The sequence below is a fragment of the Bacillus rossius genome, chromosome 1, assembly GCF_032445375.1.
Source record: "Bacillus rossius redtenbacheri isolate Brsri chromosome 1, Brsri_v3, whole genome shotgun sequence".
NCBI classification, from domain to species: Eukaryota; Metazoa; Arthropoda; class Insecta; order Phasmatodea; family Bacillidae; genus Bacillus; species Bacillus rossius.
In genome coordinates, this window is record NC_086330.1 from 177,429,755 (window position 1) to 177,453,589 (window position 23,835).

The 23,835-nt window shown below is 40.9% G+C and overlaps 1 protein-coding gene across 1 annotated transcript in view; it reads left to right on the plus strand.

Moving 5' to 3' along the window:
* The window catches only part of LOC134527121 (uncharacterized), a 130,287-nt gene that overhangs the window by 3,497 nt on the left and 102,955 nt on the right, over window positions 1–23,835 (plus strand). The window contains exons 2-3 of the mRNA XM_063359491.1: window positions 14,228–14,616; window positions 15,933–16,266. Of these exons, the coding sequence (XP_063215561.1) occupies window positions 14,228–14,616; window positions 15,933–16,266 (723 nt within the window). The remainder of the gene's footprint in view (window positions 1–14,227; window positions 14,617–15,932; window positions 16,267–23,835) is intronic.

Sequence of the window (23,835 nt, forward strand, 5' to 3'; positions counted from 1 at the left end):
AAAAGTTGTATAGTTTGGCAAAAATGTAAGTAAAATATATTAATAAACTATATTCAGACAAGACACACAATATAATAGCTACACATGACTCAATGTTTAAGGCTTTGAACGTGACATTATTTAAAGTAGACAATACCTATTACAATTTGATATATGTAGGCTATTGCGTAGCTCCTTTAATTTATCGTAGCTCGAAAAATCAAATTTAAATTCCTATTGTATAAGAAACACTCAGTTCCACATTATTTTCAAATCTGTGCACAAGTTAACTTATAACCATTTAAAAATAAGGCGATAACATTTTATCATATGATGTTAATTGCACATAATAAGTTATTATCAAATACAGGGCTGTACAACAAATAAAGTTGTCTTCAAATAAATAGTAATTTACAATAAAGTTTCTGCCGCCATCTACAATATCTTATAGTTGTTGTAGGCACCATTAGTTTGCTACTTTCTTCATTTTTATTGGTTTTCTTCTATTTTCATTCAACGTGTTTTCTGCAGCAGTGTTAAGTTCCTTAATTCTAATAAACGTACGGGTTCGAACGAAACATTGCACAACATCGTATGGCATGCTGTTCCCAATCTTGTGTACAATTGCGTCTGTAACTTTCCTGAATATGTTTTTGTCTTTACAAATGTGCTTCCCATGAATAATAAGGAAGCATCCTTCAGCTATGACAATGTTGCTCATAAATTCTTCTGTGGGGGTTACCAACCCCCCCCCCCCCCCCCCCACGGTATACGTACTGTATCCAGTTGGCGTACTGAAATGCCAAATTTGTCCCTCCCAGTTCGGGATATTGGTTTCTAAATCTGTGGGCAACGTATCCAGCTATATACTTTAATACTTCGTAAGACACTACTTCTTCTCTAGGAATAATGGAAGTCTCCATATCTTATGCGCAGTATTCATCGCAATAGTCGACAGATTCCCTTAAATCCTGTAAGGTTGTTGTGATTTACCTCTCCTTGTGAAGTAATATTTAATTTCTCTCTTTTCTGGAAGCAACAATAGCGTTTTCTTGGGAAGTACCAGCTGTGCTAGATGTCAACCACGTTTCGTCTTCTCTGTCCTCAGTGTTCTGTTTTTCAGAGAAAATTGCTGCGGACTGCTTTCCCAAAATGTAATTTCGAATGCGATACTTGAAATCTACGGCCGTTCGGTGACTGTTTTCACGACCCATTGCCCGTATGTACGAAAAAAAAAACTCCAAAATATCCTGATTTAGTTTTGCTGTTGTTATATAGCTCACAACCTAACGAAGTTTGCAGATACGAAAACAAATCTTGTAATGATTTGTTGCTGATCTGGATACCTTCTTGAAAAGGCAGTTTGCGTTTGAGTCCTCCTGCTCTTGCTATTTCCCTGAGCTATGTCATTTTTTTTTAATATTGCATCTTGATGTGCTTTGTTCATGCCGTGGGCATCAGAAAGACGTGATGAATTGATAACATCAAACCAGTCATTAAAAGATTTTATGAAATTTGCTGTAGGTGTAGCATATCCAGTTATTAATTTATTTTCTTGTAAGAAGAGCAAAGCTGTAGAAACTGAATTAGAAAAAAAGCTGTACTGCTGGTTTGACTTTTTGTCTTGCACAGCCTACAACATCCAAGTGACGCTGAGTTAGTTTAGGAGCTATTTTTAATGCATGCATTGAGTTGTTAATTAACCGTTGTACATACTCCTTGTTTATATCGTTTCCTTCCACAGTAAATCCTTCCAGTGGCGTAGCGTGGGTGGGGCGGAGGGGGCGGCCCGCCCCGGGCGGCAGCCCGCGGGGGCGGGTCGCCGGTGAAGCGGGTTGAGATATGATCTATGATTCATTCATTACATGTGTCAGACACACTATAATGTTACATTTTTATCTAAAATTTTGCGCACCAACTATTTTTTAATATTTATTTAAAAGAAAAACTGCGAAATCACTGACAGAGCTCTTTATAACGTTTGTTTGTTTACTACATACGAACGGTAACATCGCATCACGCCGCGCCGCCCGGCGCGAGCGAGCCGAGTTGAGCGGCACTCCTTATTATGTTAATTACTCATACAAAATCTTTTGTTTCACGCGTCGGCCCGTGTCGATGCCTCTCTTTCGCACTCATTGAATTTAGTACTACGCATTGTACTGTAAAGTTTGACCTTAACCCAGGGCAAACCAAACAACTTCCGCAAACCGGGACACAGTAAAACTCCTATATTGCCCCGTACCGCGAGCGCAGGTAAACCCAAAAAAATATTAAAACCCAAACTAATAGCAGGCTTAAAAAATACTAATAAGGTTGCGAACAGTGAGAGGAGGCAGGAAGTTAAAAAGACGCAAAATTTATATGACAGCATTTAATAAGTATATATATCATAAAATCGTTTCATCACAAATCGGCGCATCCATCATAAAATACATACCCTATTTCTACTTATAAAAAAATAGCTATATAATAATACTAAAAAAATACTTTAACAATTCCCCCCAAAAATTATAATTTGATCATATACTTCGGAGCTCCGAAAATTAAATATAATTACCAAAAAGGCATTAAAAATATATAAGAACATAGTAATACAAATACAAATACAAATATAGATACGCACCGGGCGTATCACCGCTGTAAATACCAATTAACATAGGCGAAATCTAGCAAAAAATTGACACACCTTAACATGCAAATAAATATACCAAAAATTTAGCAAATTACAAATTATGGGTTTACAAGCCCTTCTCAGTTAAATCATTTTCTAACGGTCGACGCCTTTTTTCTTCTAGGTCTGGCAGGGATTGGGTGAAACACGCTGAACGTAAAATCCCAGTTTCAGTTTTATTAGTCCGTTAATTTAAATCCCAAAAATCCAAAAATTATAGTTTCGCACCAGGAGTCAAAGGGGTCAACGGGGCAGTGGCACGGCTGGCACTTACTTGCTTTTTGACGTCGTGATGTCCGGTCACCAAATACACTCGTTTGCTCACGAGTGATTTTAATGGCAAACCCTTGCCATTATACGTTACCGTAGCTGCAGGTAATTGTACGGATATGACGAATCCTTCGCCATACGTCTTGGAGTTTATTTCGGCGCACATAATTCATCCTTGGAAAATCCTCGCGATATTCACACACGCCTCACCAACCACTCGCGTTCATCGTACCAAAGCGTTCTAAATTATATAAATGAACCCCGTTCATATTCAAAAAGGAACACTCGTATACAGTTACTTCAATGTGGAACCGTCACCATGGCCAACCCGCGTTTTACTTCACGTGCGCGCCTACCAGGCGACTCCGCTCGCCCGTCTCACCTGACGTCATACAATCAGCTGTTCTGCTCGCGCGCCATCTAGCGCAACGATTACTAACATATTCGGTAGTGTCCTCGAACTTTCCAGACCAATTTAATAGCTTAAAATCTTAAACTTAAAAATAATAAGACTAAACAAGAATTACAAATTTCTTTTTTAAAACAACATATAACAAACTTAAATCCAAAATAACTCGTATTACCAGGGCATCCGAAAGATTAATAAAATACGTTAACCATTTCTGCCAACATAAACATTATCAAAGGTAGCAGCTGTAGCACACACTAGCGTTTATATAGGTCTATGTATTTTATGTACACCTGGGATGTGTACAATTAATGTAATTTCCTAGCAATATTGGTTTCATAATCATCATTTATTTTATTGCAGGGAGTCACCAAAGAAACAGTGTCCTCCAACAGCCCCAAATCTTCCAAGTGATGTTGCAAACGAAGGAGGCGATTTTTTTCGGGAGCGCATACTTGCTCTAGAATCGGAGATAGCAGACCTTACCGGAAAAAAATCAAGAAAATCGTGAAGTACCGTTACGCAATCACGCTTTACTCGTATGTTTGTTTCGCGAGAGTTTCGGATACGGAACGAAAGTAATTTTGATTGTGTTTCGATCTTTTAAATACTGTTGAATATTCTAAAACTAAACATTTAGAACTTTACCCAATATTTGAACTAGTTTTTGAAAATGAAAAGAGTCAAAGAAAGCGGTCCGCGAAAGGCCTTAGCACTGACACTTTTAAGAGAAATAGTTGCAGCTATGTCTTCTGCCGCCCAGTGGATTTTCTTCTGTCGTCGTAAAACGCAGCGTATTTGTCCGCGAAAGGGCTAAGAAAGAAGCATATGCGAAAAAGTCTCAAGGTGCATTACTGAAATATTTTAGTTCCAGTTCTGGTTCGAAAGCCACGTTAACGTCTTCGGTGGCATCCTGCAGCCACATTCGATTCAAATTCTTGATTTTTTCCGGTAAGGTCTGCTATCTCCGATTCTAGAGCAAGTATGCGCTCCCGAAAAAAATCGCCTCCTTCGTTTGCAACATCACTTGGAAGATTTGGGGCTGTTGGAGGACACTGTTTCTTTGGTGACTCCCTGCAATAAAATAAATGATGATTATGAAACCAATATTGCTAGGAAATTACATTAATTGTACACATCCCAGGTGTACATAAAATACATAGACCTATATAAACGCTAGTAACTTAATAATTTAGAAACACATGAAACGATGGTAATAAGACCATCCCTGCTTTTCTTTATTTATTCGTGTTAGATCTCGCAGTGAAAGATAAAATTGGCGAAGTATAAGCTTACGAAGTGCCCAGCAGAATTTAAGAAGTCGTTTCAAAACTTGTTATTTTTAATATATATATATATATATATATAAAGCCCTGTCGGAGAGGATTGTTAAGTACGTACAGCTTAACAGCTTGTGTATAGTCAGGTTTCAAATTGTCAAATAAGATCTTAACCGAATTTTACAGGTTTTGACAACTATTTAAAAATTGAAATTAACTCCAGTTAATCATTGACTGTTGAGAGATTTTTTTCCTTATTTATTTTGCCCCTCCCCTTCTTTTCCTTCCACGAAATCACATTCGGTTGTTGCCCCATCTCTAGCTCCCTGCACACTGATCGGTGTTGAAAAAAATATTGTGGGAATTGTAACATCTGCATGAAGAATATGAAATCCAACAGCCTTATGCCATTCACTGTACTCTTACTATTTCTCGTGATGTTTTATTAAGTTAGAATAAAGTTGTTAATAAAAAAATTGTACTTCCATATTTTGTAGTTAGTAGGCGGTTTTCTTTCCACAATGATTAGTTATTGCAAATCGCCGACTATAAATAATAAACTTAGAATCAGTATGCCCTACACCTAAAACAAATTACGTTTATGTTACACTTTTATTCACAAAACACTGTCATTGGTTAAATATTTTCTTTCAGCAACATCAAAAACATATGTTCACTACTCGTAATTATCTTCAATCTATCGTTTTCCTCAAAATATTTATTTCCATTATAGTAATGGTTTCGTTTAGGTTCCAAAGATTTTAAGTTATGGTGACAGACTAAAATACATGTAACAAACTAACGTAAACTGAAACGAACACTCACTGTGCTTTGTCTTCAAGCAGTATAACTCGAACGAGGTTCCTTCGAACTCGTTTTCTCTCTCTCTCCATTCTGTCAGTGTCAGTACGAGTTGCAAAATCCGGGATATGCAGTGTAGGAACGGCATCTTTCCTAAGTTTTCTTACTGACACCGGAGAGTAGTTCAAAAGCTTTTCCCTCATGAAGTCCATTGAAATGTTACAATTTAAGGACCGAATATTGCATTTTTTATAGGACGCAATTTTATTTTTGGGACATGTTTGGGGGGGTCAATAGAAGCTTGTCCTCAAGTTTGTGGGGTCGCCACCCTTGTCCCCCGGCCGCCATCTTTGAAAAAGTGGTGCAAACACCTTTTTCGCGATATCTCGGAAACTATGCGTCCTACAAAAAATTTGTAAAGACATAATTTGTAGAATATTTCTTTGCCTACAAATATGTTTATATAACTTTTTTCCCTAAATTTTAAATTAAAGAAGTTATAAGCAAAAAAGTAAGAAAATTTCTATAAAGGTTTTCTTTTTTGCTCTATAACTCTTTTTTCATACATTTTACAAAAAAATTACCCCAGACCAATCTTGTAGATAGTCTTTTGAGAAAAATTTTTGTCAATAATTTTTTTTAATTTCATTCATTTATAAAGCTGTTACAGCGCTCCAAAGTTGATCGGGATCGTCAATGCTCATGAGAATCCGGTCAAAACGAAATGTTTAACTTAGTTTGATGATCTTTTTTTTATTGTAAATACATTTTTTAAAATTTTTTGTTAAATCTGTACTACTTTCCGAAAAAAGCAATTCCGAAAAAACACTTTTTTTTTATTTTCTTCCGACAACGATATCTCTCGAACGAATCAACCAATTTCGACAGTATTAGCGGCGATTGACGTTGTTTTTTAAAGTTAAGAGTTGATTAGTTTTTGGAGTCGATCGGTAAAGCTGTTTAAAAGTTATTCCAAAAAATCAGTTTTTTCGAATTCTTTTAACGACGATAACTCACAAACGAATTAACCGATTTTGACCCGGTTTGCAGCGATCGACGTAGTTTTTTAAGCTTTAGAGCTGATTAGTTAAGCAGTTAAAAAGTTATTCCAAAAAAAAAAAAATTCAACATTTCTATTTTTGAGATTTCTCAAAATCTACTGGTCCGAATCGGTTCAAATTTTTATGAAATCAAAATTCAGTAGAATTCTTTGGAACCCCACTTAGTTCATTCCAATGGGTCAAGCCGTTCAAAAGTTATAAGAGGGTTACATACAGGGAAACGAGGTAAAATATTCAGGGAAGCTTCCTATGGCCTCAAAACGTCGAGATCTGATAACAACTCGATTTTCGAAAAACTGGGTAAAACCAATAACTTCCCGATTTTTGAAAATTTTCAATTTTCTTAGTGGAAAGTTAAAAAACGCGCCTACAGATTCTGTCTCATAGGTGGCGGGGAAAAGAGTTAGCAATGAATAAGTAAAGTTGTAGGTAGGGATTTAACATCTAGGGCCGCAACCTGGTCGGTGCTTTTGCTGGTTTCGGCGGTAAGATATTGGGAGTTGTACCCGGCAGGTCAGGCAGCTCATTAGTCCCCTGCAGAGTGGGTTCGCATCTCGCTGTTGGCCCTGGTTTGGGACCTGCTCGGTCCCCTACGGGCTTCGTTAACGGCGGGTTTTTTGGGGGCGGAGTAGGTGAGGCGGCCGTTTCCCTGGCACCACGTATGTTTTCCCAGTGTACCTTGGTCATCATGCCGTTGGACAGCAGGTGGCAGTTCCGAGTCGTGCTACCATTCTCACAGGAGGGACCATTTCGGGGCCAAGCCTGGGCATAAGTTTCGGCTGCTGGCTGATAGGTGGTGACCTCTGGCATGTACCAGCTTCCCAGGGGACAATGGAGCTGGCGGTTTGGTGGAATAGAGGAGGTCCACTCTTCCTGGAACAGGGCCTGATATCGCAGTGCCTCATCCTGCTGCTCTTCGAATGGTACCAGGTTCGCCGCCCCAGCAGCCCCAATCTCTCTGGGTAATGCCAGGTTGTGTCCATGCAGGAGCTTGGCCGGGGAGTGGTCAGTGACCCCATTGGTCCGACGCCGGAGGCAGTACAATAGGGTGGGTAGGTGGAGATCACATTTGGTGTGGTTCTAGTCCAATCGGAGGCGTATCTGTGTCTTTATGTCCTGATTACAGTCCTATGTCAGATTCGCACGGGGTAGGTAGGGGGTAGGGAGATGATCAACCCCCCACTTCTGGTTGGACACTCGCCATTGGCAGCCCAAGAACTGGATGCTTTTGTCGGTAATGAGTTCCGTGGGGAAACGGGAACATGAGAACCCTCCCGGTCCATTAGAGTGACCATGGTTCTGGCTTTGACATATGCTACCGCAAATGTCTCTACCACCTGGTGAAAACGTCAGTTACCACTACCAGGAGATGCTTCCCCGCGATGTGCGGGGGTAGGGATCCATTATGTCTACTGCCACCATGGACAGGGTGCCTTGGCACCTGTTTTTCGACCCCATCGGGCCTGTGCGCCTTGCGCTGCTGACAGCGCTGGCACTGGCGAACATAGCTCTGTACCTCAGCGACTACCCCTGGTCAGTAGAATGTGCGACGGACCTCCCACACTGTCTGGTCGGCACCAGGGTGTCCTGCGAGCTTGTGAGTGTGCAGGAAGTGCAAAATGGCCGGATGTGTGGCTGGATCCGTGTGGATCTGCCACCGGTGCTCCCTGCTGGGGGCCTGGGTTGGAAATAGTCCTTCCCTTGATGTAAGCTTTTGGACATACGCCATTGCTTACATCAAGTCATGCACTCCCATTGCAGAAATCTTTCAAAAATAATATAGTCCTTCCCAGCTCTGTTGGTTTGGGACTATACACCTCCCACACTCAGCAAGTCGGGCTTGGGTGTGCTGCTCGTGTTGTTGGGCCTCACACACTTGTGCAACCAGCTCGGCCATGGTCATGGGTGAGGGGGGTTGTGCCGGCATGTCCGGTCCATGTAGCGCATACAGCTAGGTGGCTGGCGGGCTCAGATCGGGGCGAGGTGATGGGGGTGAATGGGGCAGGAGATCATCCCATTCCTGGTTATCACTGACGATGTTCTGCAGATCGTAATGTCGAGAATGTTCATCTGCCAATTGGATTTCTCGTCCCAGTATGTGTTCTACGGTGAACGAGAAAGACTGGATCATGAGGGCCCACCAGATGAATTTGGATTTCCTCCCCTATGCGGACTCTAGCCAGAGGAGACCCTGGCTGTCAGTTCTGAGTGTGAAAGGATAACTCTCTAGATAATGTTGGTACTGTTTCAGGGCTCACACCACTGCCAGACACTCCTGTTCATTGATGTGGTAAAATCTCTCAGCAGGACAAAATTTGGCACTCGCATACTCTATCACATGTTTGTGGCCTTCCTCACTCAGCTGATAGATGATGGCTCCCATGCCGTCTTGGCTTGCATCGGTATGTATGAACAGGGATTTGTCAGGGGACAGGCATGACAAAGTGTGGCAGTACCTGAATCACTGCTTCACGAGGAAAAGGGCCTTCTCAGTGGCCTGTGACCACCTGAATTTACTCTTGGACGAGAGAAGATTAGTCATGGGTGTTGTGAATGTGTCAAAATGGGGCACGAAAGACTGCAACCAGTTCGGCAGCCCCATAAGTTTCTGCAGCTGCTTCTGTGTCCTGGGTGTCTGTTTGTCCTCAATCAGGGATAACTGGTCGGGCAAGGAATGGTAGCTCTCGGCATTGACAATGTGGCCCTGAACTTTATCTCTTCCACCCCAATGTGGCAATTCTGCAGGGCGCAGGTCAGGCTGTGTCGGGTGAGCTGTTTGAGGACCAGTGCGAGGTGATGACCATGGTCCTCCCACGACTGTGACCATATGATCACGTTGTTCAGGTAGGCTATGGCGAACTTGCCAATGTAGCCATCCAGGATGCGGACCATCATGGTCTGGAAGGTCGCGGGGAAATCCATCAGCCTGAACAGCATCGCACATAACAGGTAGGTCTGCCATCTGGGGTGGTAATGGCAGTTTTGGAACAGTCAGGCAGGTGTACTGGCACCTACCAGTACATGGACTTCAGATCAAGTGACGTGAAAATCGTGGCCTCCCCTAGCCCTGCTATGGCCTCGGCAATGTTGATGATATTTGGAGGGGTGGGGATGGCGAGATGGTTAACTGGCTTAAAATTCATGCAGAATCTAAGGGTCCTGTCTTTCTTACTGGCCAGGACAATACGGCAGTTGTAGGGTGAAGTACTGGGCTCGATCACTCCGCTGGCCAGTATCTCTCCGATCTGCTCCTCGATTGCTACCTGTTCTCTGGGCCCAAAACCATGCACTTTTTTTCAAATGGGGGTTTATGTGGTATCAGGGGACTGCAATGATCAGTGATGGTGGTCCTGTGGAACCGGTCTGCAGCTGCAAACACTTGGGAATGTTGGTCCGAGTTTTAACCATTAGGAAGACATACTCAATGGGGACATTGTGTTGGACGTTGGCCAGGTGGGTGACATGGCAGGACTGGGGCCTTGGATGGGTGAATCCATAGACTATCCAACGCCCTTGAGTACTCTAGTGCATCCACCCCGCACAGACCTCGATCATGGCATCCATCTGCACCAGCCAGGGAGCACCCAGGATGATCTCTCACAGGTCGTGCACAACTAGCGTGTTTTTTTGGCTTACATGATCCCTTATGTTGATCTTTACCTTAATGTGCCCAGTCATGGACATGTTGGCTTTGCTGGTGGACAACTGTAATGTCTGGGTGCATGCTTTCATCTCGGCCACTTGGATGAGGTGGGCCATGACATAAGTGTGAGATGTCGTGGTATCCACCAATGCCTCTAAGTCTTGCCCGTTCACCCGGACGGGGATCCTGAAAAGCCTGCCCTCCTCTGGTCCCATCTGCCCGAGTCATGGTGACACGTCATCAGGTTCGTCAACTGCTGCCGGGGTCGCCGATGATGTTAGGTGCATGCCGGCACTCGCCAATTACATGGGGTGCAGCGGCTCGTATTGACGCAGGCCAGCCCTGCCAATGTCAGGTTGGTGGGATGGCATGTCACTGGCACTCTCAACTGCTGCCGGGGTCACCAATGACATCAGGTGCGTGCCAGCACTCGCTAAATGTCACTGGAGCCATTGGAACTGTATCCTACCGTATCCTGTGACTGATAAATTCCCTATAGCTAGATCCAATCCCTGTGCCGAGATCGTATCCCTGTGCCGAGAATGTATCTCCACTGATTTGAATGTTCGTGCATGTATGTCCTTTTCGTTAAATTGGCTTCCTTTTTGTCGAATTTTTGTCCAAAAGTGCATCTTTTTCTTTAAATGTTCTCGTTTTTTATGTGCTTCCTTTTTTTCAGTGTGCTTCCTTTCTGTAAAATGTTCTATTTCTTTAACTGTCGTGCTTCCTTTTGTTCGTTATCTTCGTTTGGCCGAAAATGGTTTCTTTTTTAACTTTTATGACGAATGAGTGTTGACACATGCCTGTACTCAAGAAATGTTTAGCCTTGTGGTTTGGAGACTCTTGGTCTATATGCCAGACATTGAACATAACCAAATTATAATGTTCACAGAGTATCGACGAAAAATATATCTTGTTTCGTGGACGCTGGGTTAGTGCGTATGACTTTGTACATGACCTGTTCAAAATGTTCACCAAATTATCAACGAAAAATACCTCTTGGGAACTGACTGGATGTCTCTGGCCACTTCCTGGCTTCTGCATAGATGTGTCTGGCCTCCGACTTGGCGTGCCTTGCCACCAACTGGGCCTGTTAGTCTAACCAACCGACTGGACATGCGTGACTGGCGAACCGACTGACATGCATAGCTTAACATCAAAATGTGGCTGGTCACCAACAACGTGCCTGGCCACTGAATATACATGCCTGACCACCAACTAGAATTGCCTTTTCACATTTCGGACGTGCATTCCTGGCTACTGAATAGATGTTCCTGGACTTCAACAAGACGCGCCTTGCCACCTACTTAAGTACCTGACCATCTAATATGTGGCTAGCTCTCAACTGGATGTCTCTTGCATCATATTGGATGTTCGTTCCTGGTCTCTGAATAGATGTTTCTGGCCATCGACTGGGCGTACCTCCTTGCCAACCTGCTACATGTCTCTGTACAACCTATGTAATGTGTCTGACGTCCAACTATTTGTACCTGGCCACCAACTGATTGTATTAGCCACACCACAAAATTGAAGTACCTTACCACCAACTGGATGTGTCTAGTCAACAAAATATAATTGCCTGTCCACTAAATTCATGCCTGACTGCTGAACAGACATGCCTGGCCACTGACTGAATGAGCTTTGTCACCAACTGGATGTTAATGACCATCGAATATGTGGCTACCTAACAACTGAATGTGTGTTGCCACCAACTGATGTTCTTTCCTGGTTACTGAGTAGACGCACCTGGCCACCAACTGGATGTACCTTGTCCCCAACATGATGTACCTTGTCACCAACAACTGGATGTGTCTGTTCGTTGACTGGACATGCCTAGGTGATAACTGGACATGTCGGACTGAATGTATCTGGCCGCCAATTACGTGCCTGGCTACTGAATTGACATGGTAGGTCACCAACAGATAGTATTAGGTTGACCTCAAACTGGAAGTGTTAACCAACAACTGGACGTGTCTATCCAACAAACTGAATGTGTCAGTCTGCAAAATACATGCCTAACTGCTGAATACACATGACTGGACACTGACTGGACGCACCTTGCCACCTACTAGATTCCTGAACATCGAATATGTGCGTAGCTACCAACTCAGTGTGTCTTGCCACCTACTGGACATGCGTTCCTGGTCACTGAACAGCTGTGCCTGGCCACCGACTGGACGAACTTGCCACCAACTTGATGAGTCTAGCCAACAACAGGACATGCCTGGTCACTGACTGGCAATGTCTAGCTGATAACTGGACATGTTGGTCACAAACAGATTGTACCTGGCCGCCGATTACGTGTCTGACTACTGAATTGGCATGCCTAGCCACCAACTGGATACGCCTTGCCACCTACTGGACGTACATTCCTGACCACTGAATAGATATGACTGCCCTTCGACTGGGTGTACATTGCCAATCTGCTAGATGTGTCTGTCCAACCTATCAGAAATGCCTGGTCAATAGTCTGGCATGTAGAGCTGCCTTGAAAACACATATAAAGCCATGCAATGGACTCGCTTCGCCTTCTAAGAAGACTGTACAAATCGTGAAACGCTGTTAATTTCCTTGTTTTTACTTGCAGAATTTATGGAAATATTTTTTTTGTAATTTTGTTGTGTTTGCTTCTTGGACCTGTAACTTCAATGTGAAATTGAAATTAAATAAATATTAGTGACTTGAATTTATATAATTTTGCACTGATCAAGGATAAAACCGACAGGAATCGATGGAATAACGATTATTTTAATAAGTGATTTTTTTGATAATTTTTGGAATTTTTCCTGAATTTATCACTACATAGTATAAAACAAAGTCGCTTCCCGCTGTCTGTCTGTCCCTATGTATGCTCAGATCTTTAAAACTACTCAACGGATTTTGATGCGATTTTTTTAGTAGACAGAGTGATTCAAGAGGAAGGTTTATATGTATAATATATGCATAATATAGTAGAGAAACACTGATAATGTTAGAGGTTTCTAATGTGATGTAAATAAACACATTTTTTTTTGCGCTTACATTGCAAACGCTGGCTGAACCCTACGAGATAGATCAAAATAATGTACGACAGTATTGTACACCTTAAAAAGGTCTACAAAAAAAAGTTCGCGATGTCTATCTCTTAGGGATAACCCACTATAACCATTTTTTATCCTTTACTTTTTACGAGAAATAATGGCTTATTTACGAAGCGATTTTAAGCAATACGGCATTAATCCTTATCCAATTAAGTACCTTAAATACATTGTGCATTTAATTGATATTGTTATGTTTGTATTCTCTAATGTCAAAAAGCTGTGAACGTTGTATATAAAGACATTCTGTAGTATATTTAGTATCAGCATTGCACCTGTGCAAAGTCGGGGCGGGTCGCTAGTATGTAAATAAATACGAGTTTTCAAGATGCCAGCCAAGATGGATTTGTTAGCTTAATGTTCTCTGGTGGATGGGAAATGTTAGCAGTGTTTAAGATATTTTATTAAATAAAAATTATTTGCCTTTAATTAATTTTGCATCTTACAAAAATCGCCCCAATGACATTAACGAAGCGAATCAAATTTTATTATTAATAAGTGAATATTTGGATGATTTTTGAATTATTTTTTCGAATTTCTAGCTAAATAATTACTGCATTAAATATTTGTGGATTCCAATGTGGCGAATGTAGAGTCAACTAAAATGGCCGACGAGGTCCTGATAATAAGAAAATAGCAGCGGACTCGTCCGTACATGGCCGATTACTTTCGATTGGTAATCCACTACTGAGTAAGCCACCAAGCCACAGTCCCATAAGAAATACATTGTGCCATAAGGATCCAAATCATACTACTTATGAGTCTGGACCACAGATTTAATAAATAGATAAGGAAGAAACTGGAATGCTCTGATGAAACCCACAGGCTTATGGCAATATCTTAAACGTTTTCCAATTCCGCCTTGATGGAAAGCGATTGATCACACTATTGAACCACCTTGGCCCAGAGCTGGTTATTAGAGTCTGATACACACCACTGAATCCAATAATGTAGCAGCTTGAAGCAGGGTGAATATGATGTTCTTGTGATTGGCTGTGTGCGTGTACCAATGGGCTCGTTTGTTCGTTTGCAGACACACGTGAAGATACCAGATCACATGTTGCTCCACCCACATGCTGCAGAGGACAATGTTGATGGACACGGTGATGCTCCGCAATACTACTTTTTGCCCGAGTCCAGGATACCAGTCAAACATTCTAGTATGGTGGAGCCTAGGAGACCAGACATACACTCCAGTGTGGCCGAGCCCAGGAGATCAGACAGACACTTCAGTGTGGCCGAGCCCTTGAGACAATACAGACACTCCAGTGCCATTGAACCCATGAGACCAGGAGGACTTTTCAGTGTTGCCGAGCCCAAGAGACCAGACAGACACTCAAGTTTGATCGAGCCCTTGATACAATACAGACACTCCAGTGCAGCCAAGTCCAGGAGACCAGAATGGCACTCCAAGGCTCAGAGGTAAGGTTAAACCGCTGCAACTGATAGATAGAAGGTCGCATTTTAGATCCCAATGCATCAGCTTGAATCGCACAGACAGCGACTTTCTGTTTGTGTGACTAAGTGAGAGTAAATCGTGGCTGTAGGTGACAGTTACCTTTGCACATGAGCATCACTTACATCGCAGTATAATAATGGAGCTCGTAGAGTTAGCATCTCTTTATAAATTCCTTATTCGGAACGCACATGCAAAAAATAAACGAGGCTCAAATTCTATATCTACTTTTGGATTTCTACAAGTTTGTTCATGAGCATTTATTTTGAATTTGGTTACAAATTTGTGTAACAAACAACCAGTGGGTGATACATGTGTGTCGGTTGTACTGATGCAGTACTCTATTTTGCAGTTATGTTAACTGATTGAAGAGATGGGTTAGAATACAATTCATTGTTCATTGCAATCGCTTCACGACTGTTTTAACAATGCTACCCTAGACAGAAATGGAACAGTTTGCTTTTTTTTAGCCGTGGTGATAAAATAATCTCCCATGTTCATATGATTTTTTCTATATCATAGTCATACTCTATATCATATATATTCTATATCATTATAGTCTATATAATATATCATAGTTCAGCCATGTTTGTGTGCCACCCAAAATATTTTATGAAATGAAGTGTTTGCATTGACGAAACAGGTTCAAAGGACTATACCTATTTTATGGAAGTGACTGTGTGTGACAATGAAAATTTTAACTTATATTTATTAACATCATTGGCCATGGTTAGACTAAGCTCAATTTTCACAATGTTTTGGTTATTGCTGTATGAAGGTGACGAGGAAGAAAGTGACTTCAACAACGTCACAACATATCCATTTCTTGACAATTCCTGATTCCTTTTATAAAACAATACCAAAAATCTAAGAGAGACGGAGTAAGGCCCATGCAATACAGATGGCCACATTTGGACCAAAATGAAGGGTGATACATGCCAGTGGTAATTACTAGTAAAAACGTATATCTTACTAAATATAAATATATACAGTTAGGCTATTTTATATCATCGAACATTTTTTCTATGTTTTAACTAAACATACTTTACATGTAAAATTGGAGGTTGGCCTCTGAATATTTACATATATATATATTCTAAAATACTGAACATTAATAGTATCAATCAACTTTTGATGAAGGAACCTTTAACATATGAATTCAATCGTTCAAGCAAACATAATTATACACCCCAAAATAAATAAAACAAATAACCTCACCGCGACTGTCGGTCAAGACCTGTTTTGCATACTTACAGTAACATTGTGCATGATTTGTTTCCAGGCGCAGGCATTCTAAGCCACTTCCCCTCATTGATCTCTCTGAAGACCTCGACAGCTTCCTCAGCCTGTACGACGACGAAGCAAAACACCGCGGACAGGATCAAGCCCGCGTGCCGTACGCCTCCCTCCAGCAGTTCGTGCCAAGGCACCCCGCGAGGCCTAGGAGGCGGGGCTTCTCGGCGCCACTCACCGTCCCGACCGGCATCCCCCTGCCTCGACTCCCGAGGAAGCTCGCGCGCCGCTCGGAGATACCTCTGAGGCGAGGCCGGCCGGTGTTCTTGCAGGCTGCGGACCAGGAAATGGAGGAGAGTGCTCCTGGCGCTGGAGGTCGGGAGGTAAACACAGCCTAGCGAATGGTCACTAAATACCTAAAGATCAAAAATACATTCTAAAAATAAAATATCCAATTCTTTAGTGTTTTAGGATGTTGGAAAAGTCTAAGAAGGAATTACTAAAGGTATTAACTATAAAATGAGAGATGAAACAACTGAATATCTGCTTGGGTCAGGCACATCCACCAAAACTATCGCTGAGAAAATTGTCGTAAGGAACTCATTTATTCAAAATATATTTATTACAAATGAATTAATTATATGTGAAAATTACAACTACCGCTACTTGACCATATAACATACATTTTTTTGATATTTTAAACTCAGAAAAAGGTGTGCATCTTACAATAGATATAAGGACTTACGTTCGCTAAATTTATTTGTGTAAGAGTTGGATGAATTGTTTAAATATTAAAATTGTGTGCGTTTTAAAAATTTGATGACTTCCAATGCTTACAGGAAAACTAATCAAAATTTGAAATAAGTAGATAAATGTACAAGAGGTTGTTATCTAATAAGTTACCTAATGGATTTGCACAATAAACTGTGGCAGCTAATCAACTGTCGCATTAATATTAAAATGCTGGTAGTCAAAAATACACCACTGCAATACTCCTATTTATTTTAATAACACACAGAGCTTTTGACATATCAAAAAACAACTCAATATTTAAGATTGAAACAGCCTATTAAATGCAAGGTGAACCAGTATACAAAAAAATTATTAAACTATTAAGTGGTCTTATGAGGGGTACTAACATTCAAAATTAATAAATTAATTGTCTTAAAACTACATATTAAGTAAACTTTTCTTTTTAGGAAACGTAAGAATTATATATATATATATTTATATATATATATATATATATTGGAATAAAAGGTGTCTTAATTTCAAGGATGGTATTTACATACTTACATACATCGTTCCCCCACAGTTTGAAATAGAGGTTATTTAAAATTAATTCGAATTTAAATATTTTAGAGTTTTTTTTAGAGTCTAAAATTTCGTGCAAAGGGCTGTCTTATAGCACATAACTTCAACAATATTGTGATCTCACCTGCCTCCGACGGTGTCGTGATGCTGCGTTGTGCCCGGAGCGCCAACTATCGGATTACCGTGCGCTAGTGCACGTGAGATCTCAAGGCGTGGGTGACTGGCTGCGTGGCAGGCGGCGGACGTACTTCTCAACAGGGAAGGTGTTCCCCTCGGGACACCGTTAGTTGAGAAATTAAAGCCGGAGGTTCTGGACTCGTGTTTAATACTAGTAACACAGATCTTTACACGGTGCTATCTCTGCGCCCAGCCTGTCTTGTGTGAGAGCTGGAGCTCGTCCCAACGCACTGTCATAGATTGTTCATATGACGAGTCGAAACTGGCGGTTACACTCACAGCTGGTTGCGTTGCGCGTAAGCACTGCCACTAATGCGATTGGCACAATTACAATAAGAGCCTACTCGTGGAAAGCTCGGCGCGTAGTTGAACAGAATGGAATGTGGTCGCTGGTATGGTGTCTGAGGTGAGTACCCCAAGAGTCTGTTACACGTGCAATAAAATTAATTGGGTGGGGCTGTGTTGGTTTAAAGTGAAAGGTCTATGTCAGTAATTCGCTCTTAGTGTCATGGATTGAAATGAAAACGAGACATTGACTGCATACTTAAACTTTCAACACAAAACAGACACTGAATTGTACATAATTATTTATTCAGATTAATATTCGACGACAACGTTTTTGAACATTACCCTGTAATATGAGAAATAAGATACATACGGCATAATATCAACATTAATATGTCTGTTGAACATAAAATATATAGTAGTATTGCCTAATGTTGTAGGTTCTGTGTCGTTGATCGTTATTTAAGCCTTTAAATAGAATGATCGGAGCCTCTAAGTGTGTCGAAAATTATGGATTTCCTTTGCACGGTTTTACATTTTTTATATATTCATATTTTTAAGCATCAAAATTATCATATTTAATTTTCTTTGATTTATGTACCCCATGGAGCTCTAACAATTTAAACTTTAACCAGTCGGTCCGACTGCTGTGCCCGGATGTGTCATACAGTCCCACTTCTCGTTAACAGCATGTACGATTTTCCCCATCTTCCATAATATAAGACCTCAAGCGCCCGGCGCAGGCGCTGCATCTTTCGTTACATCCGGCCTCCCGTTCCCGTCACTCCAGACACACATGGCGCCGCGCATCCGGCCTGTGCAAGCATGTTTCCCAGCAACTCTGACATTTTATGCTCCTCCCCATCCGCCTATCTTTTCTCGTCACGACATACGTATGATTTCCGTCTCCTCTCCCCGCGCCTTGGTGTCACCTGCCATTTTGTCGCCAGCACAATTTTTTTTCTTACTGACAGGACTCAGCTAACACTACTCCTACCGTGGACCAGGTGCGACACTTGTCAGACTGTTCACGAACTAAATTAAGGCCTTTGGCAGTCCTGGTTTCTGCCACCAGGGAGAATCACCTCTCGGCACCTCCTCCAACTCTACTCTAACCCCTTCCCTCCTCGTGGTTCCCCCCGTAGATCGCGTTGCGCCGCTCTCCAATGCAAAGCATCTCTTGATCTATTAAGCCACACCCTCTTCCTGGCTCAGGGACCATCTTTAACTATGCGAACCACCACCTCCTTCCAGGGAGTATCTGGGTAACCTCACGGAAGGTCGAATCTGCATTTCATGTTTGCAGTTTTTTTGGTGGGCGGAGGAGTTCGGAAGTCTCTTTGAAGAGATCAAGGCATATAGTCCTGAGAAAAATAAAGCGTAGCTGATTTCCCGATTTACTTTATTCCATATCAACATGTAGTAAGTATTTTACAGTCATTTTCTGTAGTTCTGTCTTTCACCTTGTTTCCTTAGATACAGTGCTTTCTCGGCCCACCTGGGAAGTAGCTTCTGGATTTTTTCAACAGTGGTAAGTGGAACTTGACTCTCAAACCTAAACCTTAAATTTCTAGATTGTTCTATTCCTTTTGCTTCTCCAGTTTATTCATAAAAATTTCATTGTTTACTATCACTGATCGGTATGGTTATTGACTGTGGCGTTTTCTCGATACGGGAGATCCCCGCAGATGAAGCCCTCATATCGGCTAGCGCGCAGAAGTTATGTCCTAAAGAAATGTGATTTCTGTATAATCTTTAGGAACATTTTTAAATTCTCGGATTCTCTTACTTACAAAAAAATATAGTGTAAGGATATTAAGCAAGGAAGTTTTTAAGTCCTGTTTTAAATTTAATCTTTACTGTAACTGGTCAGATATGATAATTAATGAGTACCATTATATATTATCTATTTTATGGAATTTACTTCAACATGATTGCTATACCTCAAGGAACATGAATTAAATGTTTCAAAAATTAACTTATTAAAATGTAACAGACGTACCATGAGATACCTGGCTGTTATTTACTATTAGTTCATTTCTCCTTCCGGTTTGACAATCCAAAATTTGCTGACCTTAATAATTGTCGGTAGTTGTCAATTTCATTACTAACATATCTGAGGTGTTCTAAATAATTTAGTTATTTATTCGTGGACTAGCTGCACTATCTGGCGTTGTCTGGGCTGAACACAGGGTGATATATTATCTGCGAGTTAAAGCAAAATGGATAGTACTATATGACAGTGTGGTGAATATAGAGAAATGACACACAAATACTGTTTGTATGTCTATGACCTACGATTTTTTGTTTGGTTTTGTTTGGTTGAATGGTTTAGAAGTCGATAAGCTGCAGCGCTATCTATTGGCGAGTTATTGCAAACTGGATATTGCAAAAATATTCTCCACGTTCAAATATCTATGTATACTAATTTTTGTGGAGATCGGTTGAACGGTGTATAAATTAATACACTGCAGCGCCATGTAGCAGCAAGTTACAAAAGAATGGATAGCAAAAAACAACTTTCTCCATGGAAAAACGCTTCGATGTGACAACTTTCATGGCGATAGGTTAAACGGTGTCGGAGTTTATCAATTTTATACATACATACCAAAAAAATTTCAAAAAATTGTATCCATCCTCTCCTCGGAAAAATATCAGCGGGTATTGTAATGCATCATACGAACGATGGGTTTCGCAGTCACGCCGTCGAATCACAATGTCGCGAGACACCAAATTCTCGCCATCAACCACAATGGTAACTTTATTTTGCGTCGGTGCATTGAAGTGTCTTTCATGTTTTCCTGCTGGTCTTTTATCTACTTTGATCAATAATTTGTGATTTTCTGAAGCCATCATTTCTAGTGCAAACTTGAATAATTTGACCAATTGATTGTGTTCATGCAATAATTCTTTCAGTTGCAAAATAATCTCTCGATTTAGGGCATGACTTATGGCAAAACGATGATTGATTTCATCATTAGAATTTCCAAGGAAATAAATCTGAAGAAATTCATTCACCGATGGCAACAATGCTCCTGCACGCTGGTGAATTTGTCCTTGAATCTGTAAAATATAAAACAAATAATGCCTCGGCAAAACGTTGTGATGTGTTTGTTTATGTGATGTGTGATGCAGTCAAAAAATAATTTACCTTAAAAGTTGGGTTGACACCTCGTTCTTCGATAATGTTCGCTCCAAACGATGTCATTTGATAGGAATTGTTTTACTTTTGTATATACTGCAAGAAATGATTCGATTAAGGTTCTTGGGCAGGAACCAATGATTCCAGTGGCTCTGGTGGTGTGTATTAATCGTGGTAATTTTACCTTTCCACTCGCACATGTTTAATGTAGAAATCTCAAAGCATTGTAATTTTGACAAACTGTGTTCCGAAGACGCCCGATACATCGCGGCGTAATTGACTGTTGGACCATATCTGAATACAAAATGTTTATGTCATAACGTCACGCTTGGGACTCTGTTTTGTCGCCGTTCCAAATTATTTTGTTTGTAGGCTCCAACTGAGCGAGTCGAACTCGAATGTATCCTTTGTTCTGGAGTAATAATGGATCGCACCTGAGAAATTCTTATTTGATTCTCTTTCAAATTGTGTCCTCACTCTTCGTCAGTCTCGTTTATTCTACGATCGTGTAGTTGGCTTGCATTGCGCATAAACCGACCGATATTTCGATGCCTCACTGGCGGCATTTATATTAGGGGAACTGTGCCTAATATCGCACCCATTTTGAAAATGCTAATTTATGTGGAGACAAATTTCCTAAAAAAATAAGTAACAGCTGTTTAGCACATTAGGGTTATTACTGCAAAACATGTTATGTTGGACATGATTTAATTTTTATTATTTTGCAATTTATTACAAAGAAAGGAATTTGATGCACTTTCGTCATTTGAAAAACAGTGTTCCTAATATCGCACTAGTGTGCGATATTTGGGACACCATTTTTTTTAAACTAATATATCTGGCACATCTTCCATTAAAAAGAATAACTAACACATGGTTCAGTTTACATCGTTCTTATACTAGTATATTGTAAAAGAAGAGTTTCTAATTAAAACTAAATTTTAAATGTGCATTTTCAAACTAGAACAATGAAATCAATACGAGTCTCGTAAATCTTCAAAATATTTGTAGCATTACCCTTCTAAACAAAAATCACATATGAATGAAGTGTAATCATCTGTTCCTGAACACTCTTCATGGCACCAAATGTGACACTTTGTACAGAGAACCCATTTTTCCATCTGCCTGTCTTGTGAATACAACTGGTTGCAGTAAGGACACACACAATCTTCATCGTCACTATTTTCTTCATCTGTGGAAACTGTCAGAGGTTCAGCCATCTCTTCTTTACTTGATTCTGAAGACAGTGATATCTTCGTCTTCCGTTTCTTTTGTTTGTTGCTCTTGTCCATAACAGATTCCTTCTTGCTTAGAGGTTTACCTATCTCACAACTTCTTTTTTCCCTCGTGCAGTATTCTTCTTGTAGCCCATCTGTAGCTGTTTTGTCCTACCCTTTATAGATATGTTTTTCACATAATCGGATCGCTTGTTTTTGTAAAGCGAACTTGTCAGTGCGGCAGCAGGGCAGGTTGGTCGACCTCTCCCTCTTGATGGTTTTGTTTGGTTGGATTTCAGAGAAGGCACAGGTGAAATGTCAGCAGGACCTACTAGAATCCCTGACGCCATGATTGTGCTTGGCTGAGATGATGAACAGATGTCACTAGGACTTTTATGAAGCTCTTGTTGGATAGGCCTACTTGCTGTTGATATGCCTAACGACCGATTTCCTTTGTTTTGTAGAGCTGTGTCGTATGAGGTTTGTTTACTTTATCGTTGTATAGAGGGCTACTGTTAAGCTCGCTAACAAACTCATGTTGACCGAAAATGTTGCGGTTGCAGGGGAACAAACCAGTTTTCTTGAAACCAGTTGTAGCTGTTGCAACAGTAACTGCCTTGTTGTAAGCTTCTCCCAGAAGTCTTCCAACTTGATAGTGAGTTACCACTCTGCCTTCATTTTGCTTGAGCCAAGTTTACATTGCTTGAGCATAGTAAGTTTTCAGGGGCAACATAAATGCAGCATCAAGGGGCTGCATTTTGTGTGTGCAGTGGGGGGAGGGGGGGAAAAACACAATGTGCACACCATTTTCACGAGCAAGCTCCAGAAGTTGAAGATTTCTGGTATGGGAATATGACAGGAACTTCTTTTTTAGGCTTCACAATGGCCAAGAACTGATGTTGGAACCACTGAAGGAAACTGTCCATTTGTATCCAACCAGATTTATGACACACAGCTATAGAATCATTTGGAGTGCCATCAAGCAGTTCTGGTTTCATGTTGACTCTAGGAAAGACTATAAGTGGTGGGACATAGTGACCCGAGGCATTCATACACGTAACTAGTCACCAAGAAACCTCTTTCGGCAGAAGATACTGCTCCGACCTGACGTTTCCCCTCTACTGAAACCACCCTACTAACTTTGTGCTGCACGACAGTGAGACCTGTTTCATCACAGTTGTAGAGATTATTTGGGGAATGTTTAATAACATCCATAAATGGCTCAAAGATGTCAAAAAATAGCTTGACATTTTCTTGTGTGAACCCTCTTATTCTTCCCAGTGATGTTGCTTGGGGTTTTCTGAGGCTAAGTTGTGAATTTCTCTTCATGAATGAACGTAGCCATTTCCATCCCACTGCTTATTCTCCCTTAGAAAAAATATGGCATTTACCATTATTTTCTGCCAGTTCAAAAGACATTCGTTTAATGTCTTTAGCTGTTAAGCCATAAAACCTAGCCTCCATTTCCAATGCGTACCTTACCAATGCCTCCTCTATTTCATCATCAAGTGCTGGCTTCCTTCCAAGTTTTGTAGCAACTAGTTTATCTACATCTTCCTCACGACTATTAACTTTGTCTTTCAATGTAAATTTAGGAACATCAAACAGTTTCGATGCTCGTGACAATCCCATTTCTTTTCCTCTAACTGTTAATATAGCATCTCTCATGTTTTCTTGTGACCACTGTTTGCGCTTTTTTGGCGCCATCTGTAAAGAAAAATGCCAAATATACAAAATTCTTTTGAAATAAATTCTTAAATGCATATGCATGACATTCCCCAAAACAAAACTGTAAGCTACACATCACAAATCATTCA